The sequence below is a fragment of the Balaenoptera ricei genome, chromosome 16, assembly GCF_028023285.1.
Source record: "Balaenoptera ricei isolate mBalRic1 chromosome 16, mBalRic1.hap2, whole genome shotgun sequence".
Lineage (NCBI taxonomy): Eukaryota > Metazoa > Chordata > Mammalia > Artiodactyla > Balaenopteridae > Balaenoptera > Balaenoptera ricei.
The window spans coordinates 15,675,257-15,693,908 of record NC_082654.1 but is presented as its reverse complement, the minus strand read 5'-3'; the positions used below and the strand labels follow the sequence as shown (position 1 = coordinate 15,693,908).

General features: G+C 34.9%; 1 protein-coding gene across 1 annotated transcript in view; it reads left to right on the top strand.

Moving 5' to 3' along the window:
- Positions 1-14,638, top strand: part of TRUB1 (TruB pseudouridine synthase family member 1) — a 31,511-nt gene extending 16,873 nt beyond the window's left edge. The window contains exons 5-8 of the mRNA XM_059899377.1: positions 8,750-8,822; positions 10,158-10,297; positions 12,333-12,389; positions 13,194-14,638. Coding sequence (XP_059755360.1) covers positions 8,750-8,822; positions 10,158-10,297; positions 12,333-12,389; positions 13,194-13,453 — 530 coding nt within the window. The 3' untranslated portion in view covers positions 13,454-14,638. The remainder of the gene's footprint in view (positions 1-8,749; positions 8,823-10,157; positions 10,298-12,332; positions 12,390-13,193) is intronic.
- Positions 14,639-18,652: the final 4,014 nt, after the last annotated feature.

Genomic DNA, 18,652 nt, shown 5'->3' with positions numbered 1-18,652 from the left:
GCTTAGTATCTTGCATGATTAATCAAGCACCAAAATGAAAAGAAAAATCACGGATTTATTTTGAGTCTTTTAAAAAATAGATGTTGAATTAGCCTTGAAATGATTATTATTATGGAATAATAGCAGATGCTCACTTAATGGAAACCCAACTGTAATCTTCAGCCAGAATGCTTTTAAGATTAAAGCGGCCTAGGAGGATGTCAGTGATTTCCAGAGTATCCTACAGTATACGTTAGTACACATATAATTAGAAGAATGGTGAGGAAGTAAAGTTGGTGAGACTTGGTTGGATGGGGTAATGACAGAGAGGAGGTTGTTAACCACGACCTAGGTTTCTGGGTTGTAAAACTGGTTACATGATGGTGCAGTTGGTTGAGTAGGTGATGTTAGAAGAGGACCAGGGTGATGGAACTACTTAGACATACTCTTCCTTCCTGCCCTTAAGCATTTTGGAATTTTTAAAAACTCCACTTTGTACTGTATCATTTATAACCTTATTTACTTACCTTAAAGAAAGCATATTAGTTTGTTAAAATCGTCTCATTGTAATCTTGAAAAGCAACTTTCTTTAGGCCCTGAAAAGGAGAGCTCTCTATAGTTTATTGAATAGTATTTGTAGTCCCAGAAAATGAGAGCTCAGAGAATTTTGCTGATTGACATGATTTTTCTGTATGATTTCTGTAAATCAGTAAATGTTTGTCATCTGTTTAAGCTGTACAGCAGGGTACCAGGGGGAAGATAAATATAAGACCTACCCTGTTTCCTTAAGGAACTTCTGTCATATAGAGAACTAGGACCTATGTTCTCAACCCTCTGTGAACTAATACTAAGACCTCTAACCTATATTTTCTAATGGCTTCTTTATTATCCTGAAATAAAAGTCAGAGGTATTCTCCGCTACATACACGTTAAAAAAAAAATCAATGTAATACAGTAAATGGACTATAAAGAAGAAATAAAGGTAATTTATAGTAAAATAGCCACATCATTATGTAAATACACAGATATTACTACATGGAAAGTCTTCATGAAGTAGTCATATATATATTATATATAACAGATACTTATACATAAATCACTGTGACTGCCACAAGTCAAATGCGGACTGACAGGAATGTTATATTGATGACTCAGTACTGGAAAGTTCAGTATATGTAAGACTGTACAAAAAATTCTGCGTTTAAATGGGAAATGGAGTTATGTTCTAGCTTAAGGTAATTATAAACAGACTTTCACCCACATGAACATCTGGCAGACCTCCAGAAGTCATGCAAGGGCATAGGACAGTTCTTCACTGTGCTGTACCACTGCACATTGCAGGAAACCTAGCATCCCTGGTCCTTGCCTATTAAGTGCTGCTGATGTCGCCACCCTACCCAATCATTATAACAATCAAAAATACGGTTCTTAATTAACCTCTTGAGAACAACTGACATCTGGATAAAGTAAGGCAGTATGCAGTAAATGGCAAGTGAATGATCTTAGGTCATTTTGTCCTATCTAGACAAATACTATTTTTAGCCATAGAAAATGAGTCTGTAGCTCAGTAGACGTAACGTTCAAACCATATTAATAGGGCCCTTTCTTTTATTCTCTATCCTGACACCTTCTGTTATTTCTAAATAGTGTTTTTCACCATTTATTAAGTATATATTTACATGTTAATTCCTGAACTGGGGCTGAGACCATGTCTCTTTTGGTTCTTGGTGTTTAGAACAATGTGTGGCATCTAGAATAAACCATTTAGTGTATGAATAAACAAGGCTGGTGATAGAGGCGTTTGCAAAGCTGACTGCAGGGAAGTCACAGGAAAAGCAAAGCACCTTCCTACCTTCCGCTGCTCTTTTCTCATCCACACCGAGGTATTAAGTCTCAGGTACAGTTGCTGGTGTCTCTGAGGACATGTGGCTTCAATGTGCTCATCTGTTCTTCAGGGAGCTCAGGACACTAAGGTTGTGGCTTCCCAGGCTGTCTTGGACATGGGCCAAGCTTCTGGAAAGCCCTAACAGCTCCTGTGATGGGAATAATTTTTTCTATACCTCCTGTGGCTTTTCTTTTGGGAGGCAAGAAATGTAAAATGAAAGTGGTATCTCTTGCTAATCCTCTGTTCTTTTTTTTTTTTAATTTATTTATTTATTTTGGCTGTGTTGGATCATCGTTTCTGTGCGAGGGCTTTCTCTAGTTGTGGCAAGCGGCGGCCACTCTTCATCGTGGTGCGCGGGCCTTTCATTGTCACGGCCTCTCTTGTTGCGGGGCACAGGCTCCAGACGCGCAGGCTCAGTAGTTGTGGCTCACGGGCCCAGTTGCTCCGCGGCATGTGGGATCTTCCCAGACCAGGGCTCGAACCCGTGTCCTCTGCATTGGCAGGCAGACCCCCAACCACTGCGCCACCAGGGAAGCCCCGGGAAGCCCCCTAATCCTCTGTTCTAAGCACGACCACCTCTTAGTCCCAAAATAGAAAGTGGCCAAGTCTTCTGGAATGGATGCAGCTAATGTTGTATCTAATGGGAGTGGCTCCTCTTGGATTGTGGTTCGGCTGCCCACGTTTCCTAGAGGAAGCTGAAAAGTTAAATTGGGTCTCAAATTGTCATTTAAACAAATAAGGCACACACTATAGTAGGGCTAGTGAGTAACTGAGTATCAGTCATCCCATGGTGCCTTTTGTTTGTACTTAAACTTTTTTTATTATAAAGTATTTTTACAAATAAAGGAAAGTGGAGAAAATATAAATTTACAGCTTAATGAACTATCACAAAGCAAATATCCATGCAGCTACCAATCTAGTCAAGAAATAGAAAATTCCTAGAAACCCCCCTCATGCCCCATCCCGGTCACTATAACATCTCTCTTTTCCAAAGATAACTATTATTCTAACATCCAACACTATGCTGATAATTCTAGAACTATAGTATAGTTTTGCCCGTTTTGGACTTTTTTATTGCTGTGTAGTATGCCACTGTGTGAAAAAAAATGTAGAGAGATGTGTGTGTATATATATACATACACACACACTCTTCTGTCGTTAGATATTTGTGTTGACTCCAGTTTGGGGCTTTATGAATAAAGCTGCTCTGTGTATTTTATACTTGTCTTTTGGTAGACATGTGCAATAATTTCTCTTGAATATATACCCAAGTGGAATTGCTGGGTCGTAGGGTAAGTGAATATTTTACTGTACTAGAAATTGTCAGACAGTTTAAAGTGGTTGTATAACTTTGCATTTCTACCAGCAACGTGTAAGAGTTCCACTTGCTCCACATCCTTGGCAACACGTGGCAATTAGTAATGTTTTTAATTTTGGCCATTCTGGTAAGTGTGTCGTGGTATTTTATCGTGGTTTTGATTTCATTCCTAATGAGATTCAGCACTTTATCATATGTTTTTTGGCTACCAAGCCATCTTTGTGTATTGTCCAGGTCTCTTGCCCATTGCTTTGTTTTGTTTGTTCTTTCCCTATTGAGTCACCTTTTTTTTCTTTTTAAAGATTGATTTGTACGAGTTTTTCATATGCTGCGGATATGTGCTCTTCTTTTTGGTTGTACGTGTTTACAGATATTGTCTCCTCTGTGGCTTGTCTTTTACCTCTCTTTGTTGTGTCTTTTGGAAAACAGAAGTTCTTGTTTTTAGTCTAATTTATCAAGTCTTTTCCTTCATGGTTAATTTTTTAGTGTCCTGTTTAAGAAAACTTTTCCTACTCCAAAAGCATTAAGATATTTTTCTATATTCTAGCAGCTTTATTGCTTTGCCTTTCACATTACATCTACAATGCACCATTTTTTTCTATATGGATATCCAGTTGGCCCAGCACTTTTCCCCACTACCTTGTTTCCTGGATTACAAATCAAGCATCTTATAAGCATGGGTTTGTTTGGAATCCATTTTGTTGCATTGGTCTGTTTGTCCTTGTGCTAATACCAAACTATCTTAATTGCTATAGTTTTAGAATAAGTCTTGTTATCTGAAAGAGCAAGTTTTCCTACTTTTTCTATTTATTTATTTATGTATTTTTGGCTGTGTTGGGTCTTCGTTGCTGCTCGCGGGCTTTCTCTAGTTGCGGCGAGTGGGCTTCTCATTGGGGTGGCTTCTCTTGTTACGGAGCATGGGCTCTAGGTGCTTGGGCTTCAGTAGTTGTGGGACACGGGCTCAGTAGCTGTGGCTCGCGGGCTCTGGAGTGCAGACTCAATAGTTGTGGCGTATGGGCTTAGTTGCTCTGCAGCATGTGGTATCTTCCCGGACCAAGGCTCGAACCCGTGTCCCCTGCATTGGCAGGTGGATTCTTAACCACTGTGCCCCAGGGAGGCCCTGCTACCTTACTTTTTTTTTTATAAATTTATTTATTTTATTTATTTTTATTTTTGGCTGTGTTGGGTCTTCGTTGCTGCGCACAGGCTTTCTCTAGTTGCGGCGAGCAGGGGCTACTGTTCGTTGTGGTGCATGGGCTTCTCATTGCGGTGGCTTCTCTTGTTGTGGAGCACAGGCTCTAGGCGCATGGGCTTCAGTAGTTGTGGCATGTGGGCTCAGTAGTTGTGGCACACAGGCTTAGTTGCTCCGCGGCATGTGGGATCTTCCCAGACCAGGGCTCGAACCCGTGTCCCCTGCATTGGCAGGCGGATTCTTAACCACTGCACCACCAGGGAAGCCCCTACCTTACTTTTATAGATTTTCTTTTATAGGTTTTTTTTATAGCTTTCTTATCAAAGTAAGGAAATTGTTTTCTCTTCCTAATTTGCCATTTGTTTGTTTTTTTAATCATGAGCAGCCATTGAATTTTATCAAATGTTTTTTGTATCTGTTGATTTTCCTCCTTAGTCAAATGTTAAACTAACTTTACATTTCCAGAATAATCCCAACCTGATCATAATATGCTATCCTTTACATAAATTGTTGGATTTAGTTTGCTAGTATTTAGTTTAGAATTTTTGCATTTTTGTCTATGAGTGAGATTACCCTGTATTTTTCCTTTCTGTTAATGTCCTTGACTGGTTTTGATATCAAGGTTATACCAACCTCATAAAATGGGACGGGGAGTATTCTTTCTCTTTTTTTTCATTCTCTGGAAGAATTCATGTGAGATTGGCATTATTTCTCTTTCTACTCTTTGGTAGAATTTACTGGTAGACATCTGATTCTGGAGTTTTCTTTATTAGGAAGCCTTTTAATCATGGATTAGATTCCTTTACTAGCTATCAAACTTAATATTTTTTATTTCTTGTGTCACTCTAGATAATTTTTCCCCTAGGAATTTGTCCATTGCATCTCAGATTTCCAAGTTATTGGTATAAAGTTGTTCATAGTATTCCTTTAAGATTTTTCTTTTTATTTTGAAATAATATCAAACTTAGAGAAAAGTTGCAAAAATAAAGCCATATTTTTATAGATTTCAATGTACAGATCTTTCACTTCTTTTGTATATGAAATCTCTAAGTACTTTGTTTTTTTAACGCTATTATAAATTGGATTTTTTAAATATCAATTTCTGATAGTTCATTGCTAGATATACATAGATGGAGATGACTTTTGTGTATTAATCTTATGCCTTTCAGCCTTGCTAAACTCACTTATTAATTCTAGTCGCTTTTGTATAGATTCCTTGTTAGGATGGGTCTAAAGTAGACTTTTTTTTCAGGTCTGCATTAGCCCTACTCCAAAGGCATGGCTTTTCTTGGGTGTCTATCGAGTGCTGGGGTATTCAGCAAAGTTTCTTCATTCTGAAGGGTTGGAATTTGGACATCTTCCAGCCTTGTAAGAGGTTTGGTAGTAGCTCTTTTTTTAACTTTGTGAAGACTCACTATATATATGCGCAGCTTGGAATTTAGCCAGTTTCAAGTGGACCCCTATAGACATCACTTTCTCTGTGTAATGCTCTCAAATTCTAGCTGCTGCCACTTCCCCAAATTCTGATCTTTGCTCAGTGCTTTGTTTGTTATTCCCCTCCCTGCAGTACAGTTCAGAAAGCACCCCCAAGCAAAAGCAAGTGATTGTGGGCCTTACCTTGTTTTTTTTCCCTTATCTCAGGGATGATAGTCCTTGCTATGTGTTGTCTAATGTTTGAAAACAGTTGTTTGTTGTATTTTTTCCAGTTTAACAGCTGCTTTTGGTGACAAGGCTTGTCCAGTAACCATTTAACTCTATCCTGGTTGAATTTTTTTTTTTTAAGTCTTTATTGAATTTGTTTACAGTATTGCTTCTGTTGTTTATGTTCTGGTGTTTTGATCATGAGGCATGTGGGATCTCAGTTCCTCGACCAGGGATCGAACCCACACCCCCTGCATTGGGAGGCAAAGTCTCAACCACTGGACTGCCAGGGGAGTCTCTGAATATTGTTTTAAAATCCATCATCCTGCTTTTAACTCCATATTCAGTTAAGTACCAGCTTTCATGTTGGAAGTTCACTGGAAGAGCCAATAAATTTTAAGCAAATAATAACATGTAACATGGTCTTGTATATATTAATTTTATGGGAGTGACTTTTTAAAAAATTAATTTCAAATGAATACTATCACATTGATGATTTATTAATTTGCTAAACAAAGAATAATTACTCGAGTTCTGTGGTACTTCTATCGTACCTATCATCTTCTACCAAAGGTCCTTCTTTTGGCCAGTTATTGGATGTACTTGCTTTAGAGATTTTATTCTTGATTTCTTTTTAAATCCTTTGGAGGTAGAGTCTTTATTCTTATAGGGACAATTATTATTTGGATCAGACTAGTATCATGTTTCAGATATAGCCAGCATGCTTCACTACATATTAAAAATATCTAAAATATTATATTTGCTTTTATTGTAAAATAACTTGCTGCATAGGCTTTCTGTCTGGTGATTCGAACATCAAATGAATGATTCCTTGGTGACTTTTAAATGCTCTTTTAACCTTGAGATTCTATTATTCATCAGCAAATTAAATTCAACAAGAATGTCTTTAGTACCATCTTAATTGTGTGCATTATGGAAGAGGAAAAGCTATCTTTGCCTTTAAGGAGATAAGAATTCCATTGGTGAGGTAACACCTACATATATATAGTAGGTAACAGTTAAAAATTGTGAATGATTAATTTCAGAATGAACAGCAAAACCATAAATGCCTAGGATGAATGGCAGAAGTAGAATGAGAAAGAGCGCATCTTGTCACCTTGTGTGGGGGAATAGCAGTAAACGAGAGCCACTGAAGCAGGACAAAGGCGCACGCATTGGCAGGAATGCCAGTAAAGAGACCAATTCGGTGGAAGTAGAAAGCTGTTTGGTCTTATTTTCAAAAATGTGTGGCAGACTAGATTGTGAACTATAGCAATTTTATCAACAGTGGCATTTCTTTCAGCAATTGCCAGCATGGTGGTAATGTTGGCTGTCTAGATTTGGAAGTTTTGCATAACTAAGGTGCCACCAGTAATTATGTTTTAATGTTTCAGTAGAGTAAAAAATTTTCGTGGAAAAATCCATTCATATCATGAGATACATCTGTTTGAAAAGCAGTTTGAACAGAATAGGCTTTTTAGATCTGCCTTTTTGGAGCTAGGTGTTAGAGAAATTCTTTTGAGTTCTGTAGCTCTCCTCTGAGTCTAGTAGATTCTGGTCTTTTGTTCATGTTTAGCTTGTAAGGATCAAGGTCACACTGAGGTTAAGACTCTCTTGCTGCATTGATATTGAAATCTGGACATGTTCCATGCTGTCTTTTAATTTTTATTCTGATGTTCGAACAGTAATTCAGAGCGCATTAGTTAGTTTTTGTTTAATATTGTTCAAATAAAATCAAATGTAACATGTATACACCAGAATAAAAAGTTTAAATAAATTTCCTGCAAAGTGAAAAAGAAGACTGTAATTTCTTTCCATTGCTATAACCTAAACAAGTTATAGAATATTTCTGTAACTTAGTTTATTACTGAATATGAAATATGGATAGTCATCTATCTATATGTGAAAATCCCAAATATTGAATTTCAGTGTGTTATAGTTTTCAGTTGTTAAAATTATAGAACAGTACTTTAATATTGCATCATTTTGTTTGAAAGAGTATCAAATAAAAGCTGAAAAGCTTTATCTGAGTAAGACAGATAAAATCTTTGCTATGTATATTCTCTTTTTGCACTGGCTTATTTTTGAGGCAAAAGTCAGACTCCTGACTGCAATTCCAAGAGCAGTGAAGGGAGGGAAGGAGACATAAATACAACTTTACTTGGGGACAAAGTTAATGTGAGTGTGGAAAATGTATACCATATACCATACAACAGTTTTGAAATCTATCAGGTAAAATTTTAAATGTGGTTAGTACTTGATAATCTTCAATAACTTATTCAGTTATTTATAATATTTGATGCCTGGAAAACCTTAGAAATGAACTTTATGGGTATTTTTCTACTTACTTTCTGATCACCACATTTTTGTTTTTGGTCACTGCAGGACCATTCCTATAGCTTTATGCAACATTTTTCTCAGGTCTTCTGAAGGCCATAGTAAGTATGTAGTAAATGCATATAAGATGATTGGATCATTTTTAATGGAGAAAAAAATGAAGCAAACGAAATTAAATTTAGTCTTAATATTGGACAATATAAGACTTTCCCCCTTTTATCTCATTAGCATGTATTTTATCCATCTCAACAAGGTAGAATTTGACCTGCAAAACGTACATTGTAATAAATGCTTTGTTGGAAATTTTTTTTTAATTTTCAGAGTTGTCAGTGCTGTAAAAATAGCACATGTACTTCTGTGGTTGTTTTAGTGTCACTTTTTGGTTCATTTTTGGCAGATAAAATAACACAGGAAGATATTGAAGGCATTCTACAGAAATTTACTGGGAATATAATGCAGGTACCTCCCCTGTAAGTTCAATTAATGAATTTGAATAAATGTTTAATTTTATTTTCCAGTGGCTAACATCACTTTAATGAAAAAAAAAAGAAGAGGGGCTTCCTTTTACTATATGGTGAGGCAGGTTTTAAATCTGACAAATGATCAAGCAAGGTGAACCTGATTCAGACAGGATGCAGAGCTTCTGACACTCTCTAAGAGGTACTGGGATGTAGTCTCCTCTGTCTCTGGATATTGCCACAGCCTGACATCTGTGCTCTTCCAGGATTTATTGGTTCTTCTGATTCCATCTGTAGACATCAGGGCAGTTCTGGAGAGCAGAGATGTCACTTTTCCCAAAATTGCTGTGAAGGGACCAGTCCAGTCTGGTACAGGCATCAGAGCTGTGATTCAGCGTCCAATTGGCACTTCCTGTCAGGTGTTGGGACCATTCCTTTTGGGCCCAGAATCTTATACTTCACAATTCTCTGCAATAAATGAAACAGATGAGAATTATAACTTATTAAAAGTATAATGATATTGATTTACCATTTAGCCATATTTTTGTGCATGTTACCATTTCAAGCAAATTGCTGCTGCTTTTTTTTTTTTAATGGCTTATAGGATGTGTCAGGATATGTTACTAACAGTTCTTTTAGAATTTAGAATATATTTTGTGTTTTTAAAAAATCTTAAGTTTTTTCAAGAACACTGAAATATCTATGGAGAAATGTTTCTTCATAATTTTACCTCAAATGTGAAGACTTAAAAATTGTAGCAGGATCTGAATAAACATTATTTTGGATCATTATTGTTAAGATGTAGTAAACATTTATATTTATAAGAATCGTTTTAGAATTTTCTTCTCTGTGATTGTTCCAAGGATTTTGTGGTCTAGTAAAATTTAATCACACAAAGATAAGATCTGTTATTTGCTTATTTGCTCTTTGGAAACATTTTGGTAACTTATATGTGAAAATGAATATTATTATAATGGAAATATATTGTTTCAAGGAAATATAGCTGAGATCATTGTGACCAGAGACCCTTAACCCAGAATGAGGACTAGTGAAGACATGAATAGACCACCTCCAGGAAGATGGTTAAAGAGAAATATTGACAACATTGCTCACTGAGTGCCAGAATGAGCTGTATTAGCCTCAAAGATATTTAGGAACTCTATCTATGACACCATCATGAAGTAGATTAGAAGAAAAAATTAGTTCATTCTTAGAAGGATTTTCAGTTTAAAGGGCTGCTAATCATCCTTTCTTTCCATGCTGTAATCTGGAATTATTCTCTCTTTCTTTCTCAATCTCTCTCTACCTCCCTCCTTCTCTTCCTGTCTCCCTCTTGTACCTTGCAAGCTATTCTGCATTAAAGAAAGATGGACAGAGACTTTCAACTTTGATGAAGAGAGGTGAAGTAGTAGAAGCAAAACCTGCCAGGCCAGTTACCGTGTACAGTCTTTCCCTTCAAAAATTCCAGCCACCATTTTTCACAATAGGTAAGATGGAGAAATTTGAAAACATTTGTATTTACATGTGCCTTTATTTGATATTTGGCTACTTTTGTGTAATTTTAATGGATCCCTAGGATATTGGAGATTTTTTAAAATTTGAATTTAAAGAAGGTTAGAATTTGTTAATACCTTTTTGACAACACAAATAATGAGAATACCTCTAGCTATATGGAGGTTCAGAAATGTCCTAAATAGTCTGAGTTTTTCATATATTATATTGTCTTACTATAAAGTTGGAAGTAACATACTTTGGATCTCTATGGGGAAGAATAGGTAAGGAGTACATATTTTCAAAATTTTGTATTTTGTATTTTATTATCTTATGGATACTTGTTCCCCATTTTGGCTACTACCTGATAGTTTACACTCAGTTTTTTATTGACGTTAATTTGTCCTTTTAAAACAATGCATTTTCAGTTTTTGGACAAGAAATTCTAAGAGTGGAGTGACCCCCCCCCCCCCCCCCGCTTCTTTGTCACCAATAAATTACTGCTAAAGATCATGAAAATATAGGAGTAATGGGTAAGGCATTAGTGTATTCCTAGACATGTGGTAAATTTTAACTCAAGTTATCAATTTGAATTTATCTATAATCCATATTTGAAATAAATTTAAAACCCAAAAAGTTTTTTTCTATTGTTTGGGGATTTTATGATCTCCTAGCTAAAACCCTGAACATATAAGAGCTCTGGAGACTCAAAAGCTGTAGCTCTTATTAATCCTCAGGCTCCCTGAAATTGATCCTGCTCCTAATTTCGTGGTGCATACTGAATGGGATTCCTTTTAGACATAATTTCCCAAAACCTTTTCTCCTAAACTTCATTGCTTTTTTTCCCATTGACATTATTATTTAGTGTGTATTAAGTTCCTGTAGATGGTGGGTTTTTGTACAATTTTCTTAAAAAGTCACTCCTTAAGTTTCCTGATTCTAAAATATTAGACAAACAATGAAACAAACATACTAAAAAATGCTTCACTCCATTCCATGAAAATGCGGCCGCTGTGTTGGCACAATAGATACTATCTATGAAAGTAAAAAAACCTCAAATTTTTCCAATTGCATTTGTTCACTGGAATTTGTAGTAGGCCAAATTTGACTCTTTTCACCCAAGTCAAATATAGTGCAAGAATGTAGAACACCTACATTTGTGTAGTGCTCATTTTTTTTATCTCAGCAGTGGCTCCCAACCTTGAGCTGATGGGGAAAAAAAGAAATTAAAATCCCCAGGTGGGGAGTTTTGATTAATTCCCTCAAATAGCTTTATTTGTATGCTAAGCTAGAAACAGAAAGTAGTCCTTTTGTGTGAAAATACAGTTCTTTTCAGGATGTCTTGTGGATGAATAAAAATAATCCAGAGCCCTGCTCTTAACCAATAAACTTGTATTATACTGCGTTCAGAAGATGTTTAGTTATGCATTCAATTCTGGTACATTGTGTAATTTTAAGTTATTTCATGATTTTTTCAGGAATATTTCCAAGAGAACATTTAAATATGCTGAGTTCTCCATGTAGTATATTACCCCAAACATAATTCCTGTCACTGAAAAGGGTTTTTTTGTTTGTTGTATTTTTTGAGTGTACAAATCTGAAAATATTTTAAAAATCTACAGCTCATGATAGCAAGGCTGAGATATCTAACCATTTAAAGCCTATTAAATGAAAAAGATGTACAAATCTGAAAATAGTTTTTTAAATCTGCAGCTCATAATAGCAAAACTGAGATTTCTAACTATTTAAAACCTATTAAATGGACAAGGCTGAAGTATTGAAGTGGTATGACTTGCCATGTAATTTAAAATGTGTTCAAGAGTTTCTGCTGTTTGCTTTCTCCACACTCTGACTTTTCAGTCTCACAAACACATATGCTACTGGATGAATAATTTATATTTTAGCGCATAAATGTTTTATCACTCGATTGTTTGCATAGTGCATTTTTACATTTGTTTAGGGGCATCATTTCTATGTAAAGTGGATTTCATAGGCAGTTAGCAATTTACCATGTCACTGTTAACATTCCAGATGTTGAATGTGGAGGAGGTTTTTATATCAGAAGCTTGGTCAGTGACATTGGCAAAGGTAAGCATAAAGATGAATTATGAATTATCATTTAGAGAGTAATATTCCTTTTTGATGGGAAGAAGGAATTTTCCATTTTCCATGTCTCTGAGTACTGGCCTTAGGAACTGGATTTTTCCTGCCCTTCTGCCTTCAAAGCGTTATAGGTTTATGGAAGACAATTAATCAGCATAAACAGCTGCAGTGAAATGCTTGTAATGGGAAAGAGGAGAAAAAGAGGAATAGAAAATGGAGATGTGGATAATGAATCTAAGGACCAACATTTTTTTCAAGTATAAAATATTTTAACTCAAAGTAGGGATAAGAAGAAAAGATTAACCCTTCTAAAAGTTATTTTTATCGCTCCAAGTCAAATTTTTTTAAAAAACTGGAAGCCATAGTCTTACAAACAGCCAGGAAGTTGCAGTTCTGGCCCTGCCATTTTCTGGCAGTTGTGACACTGGACAGGTCACATTACCTCATCCGCCAAGTGAGACTAATAGTTACCTCATGGGGTTGTTTCATGGGTTAAATAAGAAAAGTGTGTGCAACTTCCTTGTAGACTTTAAAGCAGTTTATTAGGTGAGTTATTAAATGTTATTTTGCTCCTTAATCATTTCTTAATCTCAAGGCTCTTGGTTATTATATTGGATAATTACAGTTTTACATTTGAGGTGGTTTTGAGAGGTTTGAATCAAGTTCTGTCATTTGAAAAATTAAAGACTATGAAATACTGAATTACTGAATCATTTATGTTGATTCAGTGTTTGAATGAAATACTGAATCATTTATCTTGTGGTTTCTTTTCACCTTTTGTTGCCATAGAACTGTCTTCCTGTGCCAATGTGCTGGAGCTGACCCGAACCAAACAGGGACCCTTTACCCTGGAGGAGCATGCCCTTCCCGAAGACAGATGGACAATTGATGACATTGCACAGTCTCTCGAGCAGTGCTCATCCCTTCTCCCAGCAGAGATGGCACTTAAAAAGTCAAAACCTGAGGAGTCTAGTGAGCAAGTTTTGAGCTGTGAGTACATAACTCTAAGTGAGATAAAGGGAGAAGATGATGTAATTAAGACATTTTAAGTTTGGCTTGGGATTGTCTTCATTTCCTGGTTGATATTTGAATCCTGTGTGCAGAATGACAAGCTGTGTGCCAAGACAAACGATTCTTTTTTTTTTTTTTTTTTTTGCATGAAGAAAAATGTCCATCATTTATGGTTTCTACGGTGCACAATTTATGTGCTGTACATTATAAATAGCCTTGCAGTTGTTCAGTTCTTGCTGTACTATAGAATGTTCTTCTAGGATGTTATGTTGTTGTTAGATTGGATTCAGGAAAATCAACTTTCTGATTCTGATCTCTCATCAAAGTCTTTTCCTGTGAAAAAGTTGACCACATTTTCTAATCAGAGGAAAAAAAATGAGCTAAATATTTCTTTGGTGTGACAAAGTGAATGTATATTAGTTTCTTTGGCTTTATTTTGGCTTCCTCGTGACTCTGGTTATTGAAATTCCTTAACTATGTTGGAAAAAGCCATTATTTAACTCATGTTTTAGAGAGTTTATGATTATTAAGAACATTTCTTTGATAAGGCTGCACTTATCTTGGTAATAGCTGTGTTTGTTTAGATCTTAGAAGCTAATAAACTTCTATCGTAAATATTTGTAGATGAACCAAATTATTGCTGCTACCACTAATGGAATGTAAATAGAAGACTAAATGTTTAATTAAATTCACCTCTACTCTCCCATTAGCAGGACAGCTCCAATGGCTTATGTTTTGGCAGCTATGAGATAGTTTCCTGGTAATTTAATCAATACAGTCGACCACCCTGTACCAATTTACTAAATAACCTAATTAAAAAAATTAAGCTAAAGAATGCCTTCAATGAAAAACTTCTTTTCTTTATTCTTTAGTACTTATTTATACATCTTTACAGGGTATTAATCCCCATGATATTTTGCTTTCAATTTGCTCTTTCAAGTGATGTTTATAGATGCTGAGATTGCTACCCTGCATTTCCAGTTAATCCCTTCTGCTCTAAATGTTTAAAAACAGTTATTCTCAAACGTTTTCATTCAGGTAGCCTACTGAAAGTTCCCTGTCCCTCTTTACCGTAGTTTTGAAAACAGTCACGTTCTGAAATAGTAAATTTCATATGTAATGAGTGCTTCATATTTTTGTTATAGGAAAGCAATATATAATGCAGCATCTGTAGAAATTTTCAAATCCCACTGCATTTATCCAAATAAATAGTTTCAAAAGGAAGACTTGTTAAATTTTTCATCATATAAGACTTTTTATATTTTTATGGATTGTCTTTCTTTTAAAGGTGGTTGCTTTGCAACCTCTAACTTATAAATTTTAAATATGTAGACAAACGTGATCTTATTTGTGGTTAACCTAATATAAACTCAGTATAAAAAGTTATATGCTTCAATAGAGCACTTTCAGCGTATTGGCAACATTTTTCAAGTGGAAATGGAAATATTAAAACATTCTTAGTATGACACAGAAAATTATAAAGAAGAGTTAATTATCATAATGCCTTAAATAAAACACCAAACACACAAAGTTGTAAATTGAAGCTTTTACAGTTTTACATATTCATATCTAGTGCCCTGCAGTTTGTGTAACCAAAGGTGGCAGTGGCTGCCTCTTTCTGTTGGAATGGCACAGGTTGCAGTATATCTTCATACACTGCCAGCTAAGGTCCAAGTAGAGGAATATAAAACAACTAGGGCCTCTCTGCTCTATTTCTTAACTTAAAATTTAACATGTATAATTTACTAATGGAGAAGAGTATAAATTTTTTGAAAAGACAAGTGACTTTTTAAAATGGTACCCAATCTTTTTCTTTTATTGAAAACATTGAAGAAAATGTTGCCAAATGAAAAAATTACCAAATCCTCACCATCCTGATACAGTGACTTCAGAACTTTAATTTCGTATTTTTCTTTTCCCTTCTTTTGTTCACATAATTACAGTCTGAAGACACCTATACTTTCTTATTGACTATTTTTTTAATTTCATCTTCTTTTACTATTTGTATTTAGTTTTGACAATGATTATTTTAATCATATACTTCAGTTTGTTTAAACCATTTCTCTATTGCTGAATACTTAGGTTATTTTCAATCTTATTAGGGTAAGTTCCTGGGAGCAGGATTATTAAATGGAATAATAGGAACAATTTAATTTTCCTTAATGAGTTTGCCTTATTGCTTTCCCAAAGAGTTGTAACATTTTACAGTGTCATCATTTGAGTATGTCAGTTCACTAAAAGTCTACAGCTTTGGGTGGGGGATTTATATGTCGTTGCTCATTTAGTAAGTTATACAGGTTCAGAGTTGCTCTGATTTGCCTTTGTGTGACTTTTTCACATACTTTGTTCACTTATGTAAATAAATGTCTTAATGGTTTCTTTATACATTTGTGTGAGTTATTTGTGCAGTAAATACTTGTAGAAGCATTTTCATGGGCTTTTTTTTTTATTTTAGTTTCATTTTCCATTTTTACTAACCACATTTGCTAACTAATATTAAGAATTCTTCCCCTTTTAGAGTCACCAGATATATGAGTATGAATAGTTAATATTTATTGAAAACTAAAGATATTATTCTTTTTTTTTTTTTTTTTTTTTTTTTTTCTATATTTGTTTATATTTATTTAGATACATATATACATATCTTTCTTATATATATATATATGCATATATATATATGAAACCTATGTTTTTTTTTTGTTTTGTTTTGTTTTTTTCACACACACACTGTATTTTATTTTTACAAGAGATAAATCGACTGACACCAAGCATTGTACATGGATGACCACAACAAAAGCAACAATGATTGCAATTACCAAACATGAAACACACTCATACTATGTCATAGTATTGACATTCAGTCCAGTAATCCTCCACTGTAACAGCTCCTTTACTTTGCAGTGAAAATTGATTTGTATATTCTTTGCCTCTGAGTCCTTGTGGAATTTTTTTTTTTTTTTTTTTTTTTTTTAAATTCAGACAGAAAGTCACAAAAATTATACTCATCCTCATCAGTTCACTCAGTCCCATGTAATTAATTTTTTTTTTCGTCTTGATCTTTTGTTAGCACTTTTATGAGTTCATCAGTTTTTCATTAGAGTTCTGAAAATGCTTATTCATTCAGTTCAGCAGTACAGTCCGTTACCAGAAACCTGTACTTGTCAGAGTCTTTTCCATGTATTTCTTGAAGATGAAACCCTTTTATAGGAACATATTTGCAAAATCATCAGAGTACACCCAGAACTGTCTGTAAATGACAAAAGACTTAACAATGACCACGGTTAAAGATTTGATGACAGTTCATAATAATGCAGTTGACAAGAAAATTAGTTATTTCTGAGATATACATTTTAAAGTAATAACTAGGATTATTACTTATAACATTATACCAGAACATATAAGATTTTTAGAAATTTCATGTAATGTCTGAAACATTTATATTAACATATTTCCATACATATTTCCATACAAGTACAAATATAAGATTTTTAGTAATTTCATGTAATGTCTGAAACATTTATATTAACATATTCCCATACATATTTCCATACAAATACAAATATGATTTTTAGAAATTTCATGTAATGTCTGAAACATTTATATTAACATATTTCCATACATATTTCCATACAAATACAAATATAAGATTTTTAGAAATTTCATGTAATGTCTGAAACATTTATATTAACATATTTCCATACAAATAACCCAATGAAAGTTTAGTATTAGTTGTTTTGTTTGTTTTTTTATACTGCAGGTTCTTATTAGGCATCAGTTTTATACACATCAGTGTATACATGTCAATCCCAATCGCCCAATTCAGCACACCACCATCCCCACCCCACCGCAGTTTTCCCCCCTTGGTGTCCATATGTCCATTCTCTACATCTGTGTCTCAACTTCTGCCCTGCAAACTGGCTCATCTGTACCATTTTTCTAGGTTCCGCATACATGCATTAATATACGATATTTGTTTTTCTCTTTCTGACTTACTTCACTCTGTATGACAGTCTCTAGATCCATCCACGTCTCAACAAATGACTCAATTTCGTTCCTTTTTATGGCTGAGTAATATTCCATTGTATATATGTACCACATCTTCTTTATCCATTCGTCTGTTGATGGGCATTTAGGTTGCTTCCATGACCTGGCTATTGTAAATAGTGCTGCAATGAACATTCGGGTGCATGTGTCTTTTTGAATTACGGTTTTCCCTGGGTATATGCCCAGTAGTGGGATTGCTGGGTCATATGGTAATTCTATTTTTAGTTTTTTAAGGAACCTCCATATTGATCTCCATAGTGGCTGTATCAATTTACATTCCCACCAACAGTGCAAGAGGGTTCCCTTTTCACCACACCCTCTCCAGCATTTGTTGTTTGTAGATTTTCTGATGATGCCCATTCTAACAGGAGTGAGGTGATACCTCATTGTAGTTTTGATTTGCATTTCTCTAATAATTAGTGATGTTGAGCATCTTTTCATGTGCTTCGTGGCCATCTGTATGTCTTCTTTGGAGAAATGTCTATTTAGGTCTTCTGCCCATTTTTGGATTGGGGTGTTTGTTTCTTTGATATTGAGCTGAATGAGCTGTTTATATATTTTGGAGATTAATCCTTTGTCCGTTGATTCATTTGCAAATATTTTCTCCCATTCTGAGGGTTGTCTTTTCGTCTTGTTTATGGTTTCCTTTGCTGTGCAAAAGCTTTGAAGTTTCATTAGGTCCCACTTGTTTATTTTTGTTTTTATTTCCATTACTCTAGGAGGTGGATCAAAAAAGATCTTGCTGTGATTTATGTCAAAGAGTGTTCTTCCTATGTTTTCCTCTAAGAGTTTTATAGTGTCCAGTCTTATATTTAGGTCTCTAATCCATTTTGAGTTTATTTTTGTGTATGGTGTTAGGGAGTATTCTAATTTCATTCTTTTACATGTAGCTGTCCAGTTTTCCCAGCACCACTTATTGAAGAGACTGTCTTTTCTCCATTGTATATCTTTGCCTCCTTTGTCATAGATTAGTTGACCATAGGTGCGTGGGTTAATGTCTGGGCTTTCTATCTTGTTCCATTGATCTATGTTTCTGTTTTTGTGCCAGTACCATATTGTCTTGATTACTGTAGCTTTGTAGTATAGTCTGAAGTCAGGGAGTCTGATTCCTCCAGCTCCATTTTTTTGCCTCAAGACTGCTTTGCCTATTCGGGGTCTTTTGTGTCTCCATACAAATTTTAAGATGATTTGTT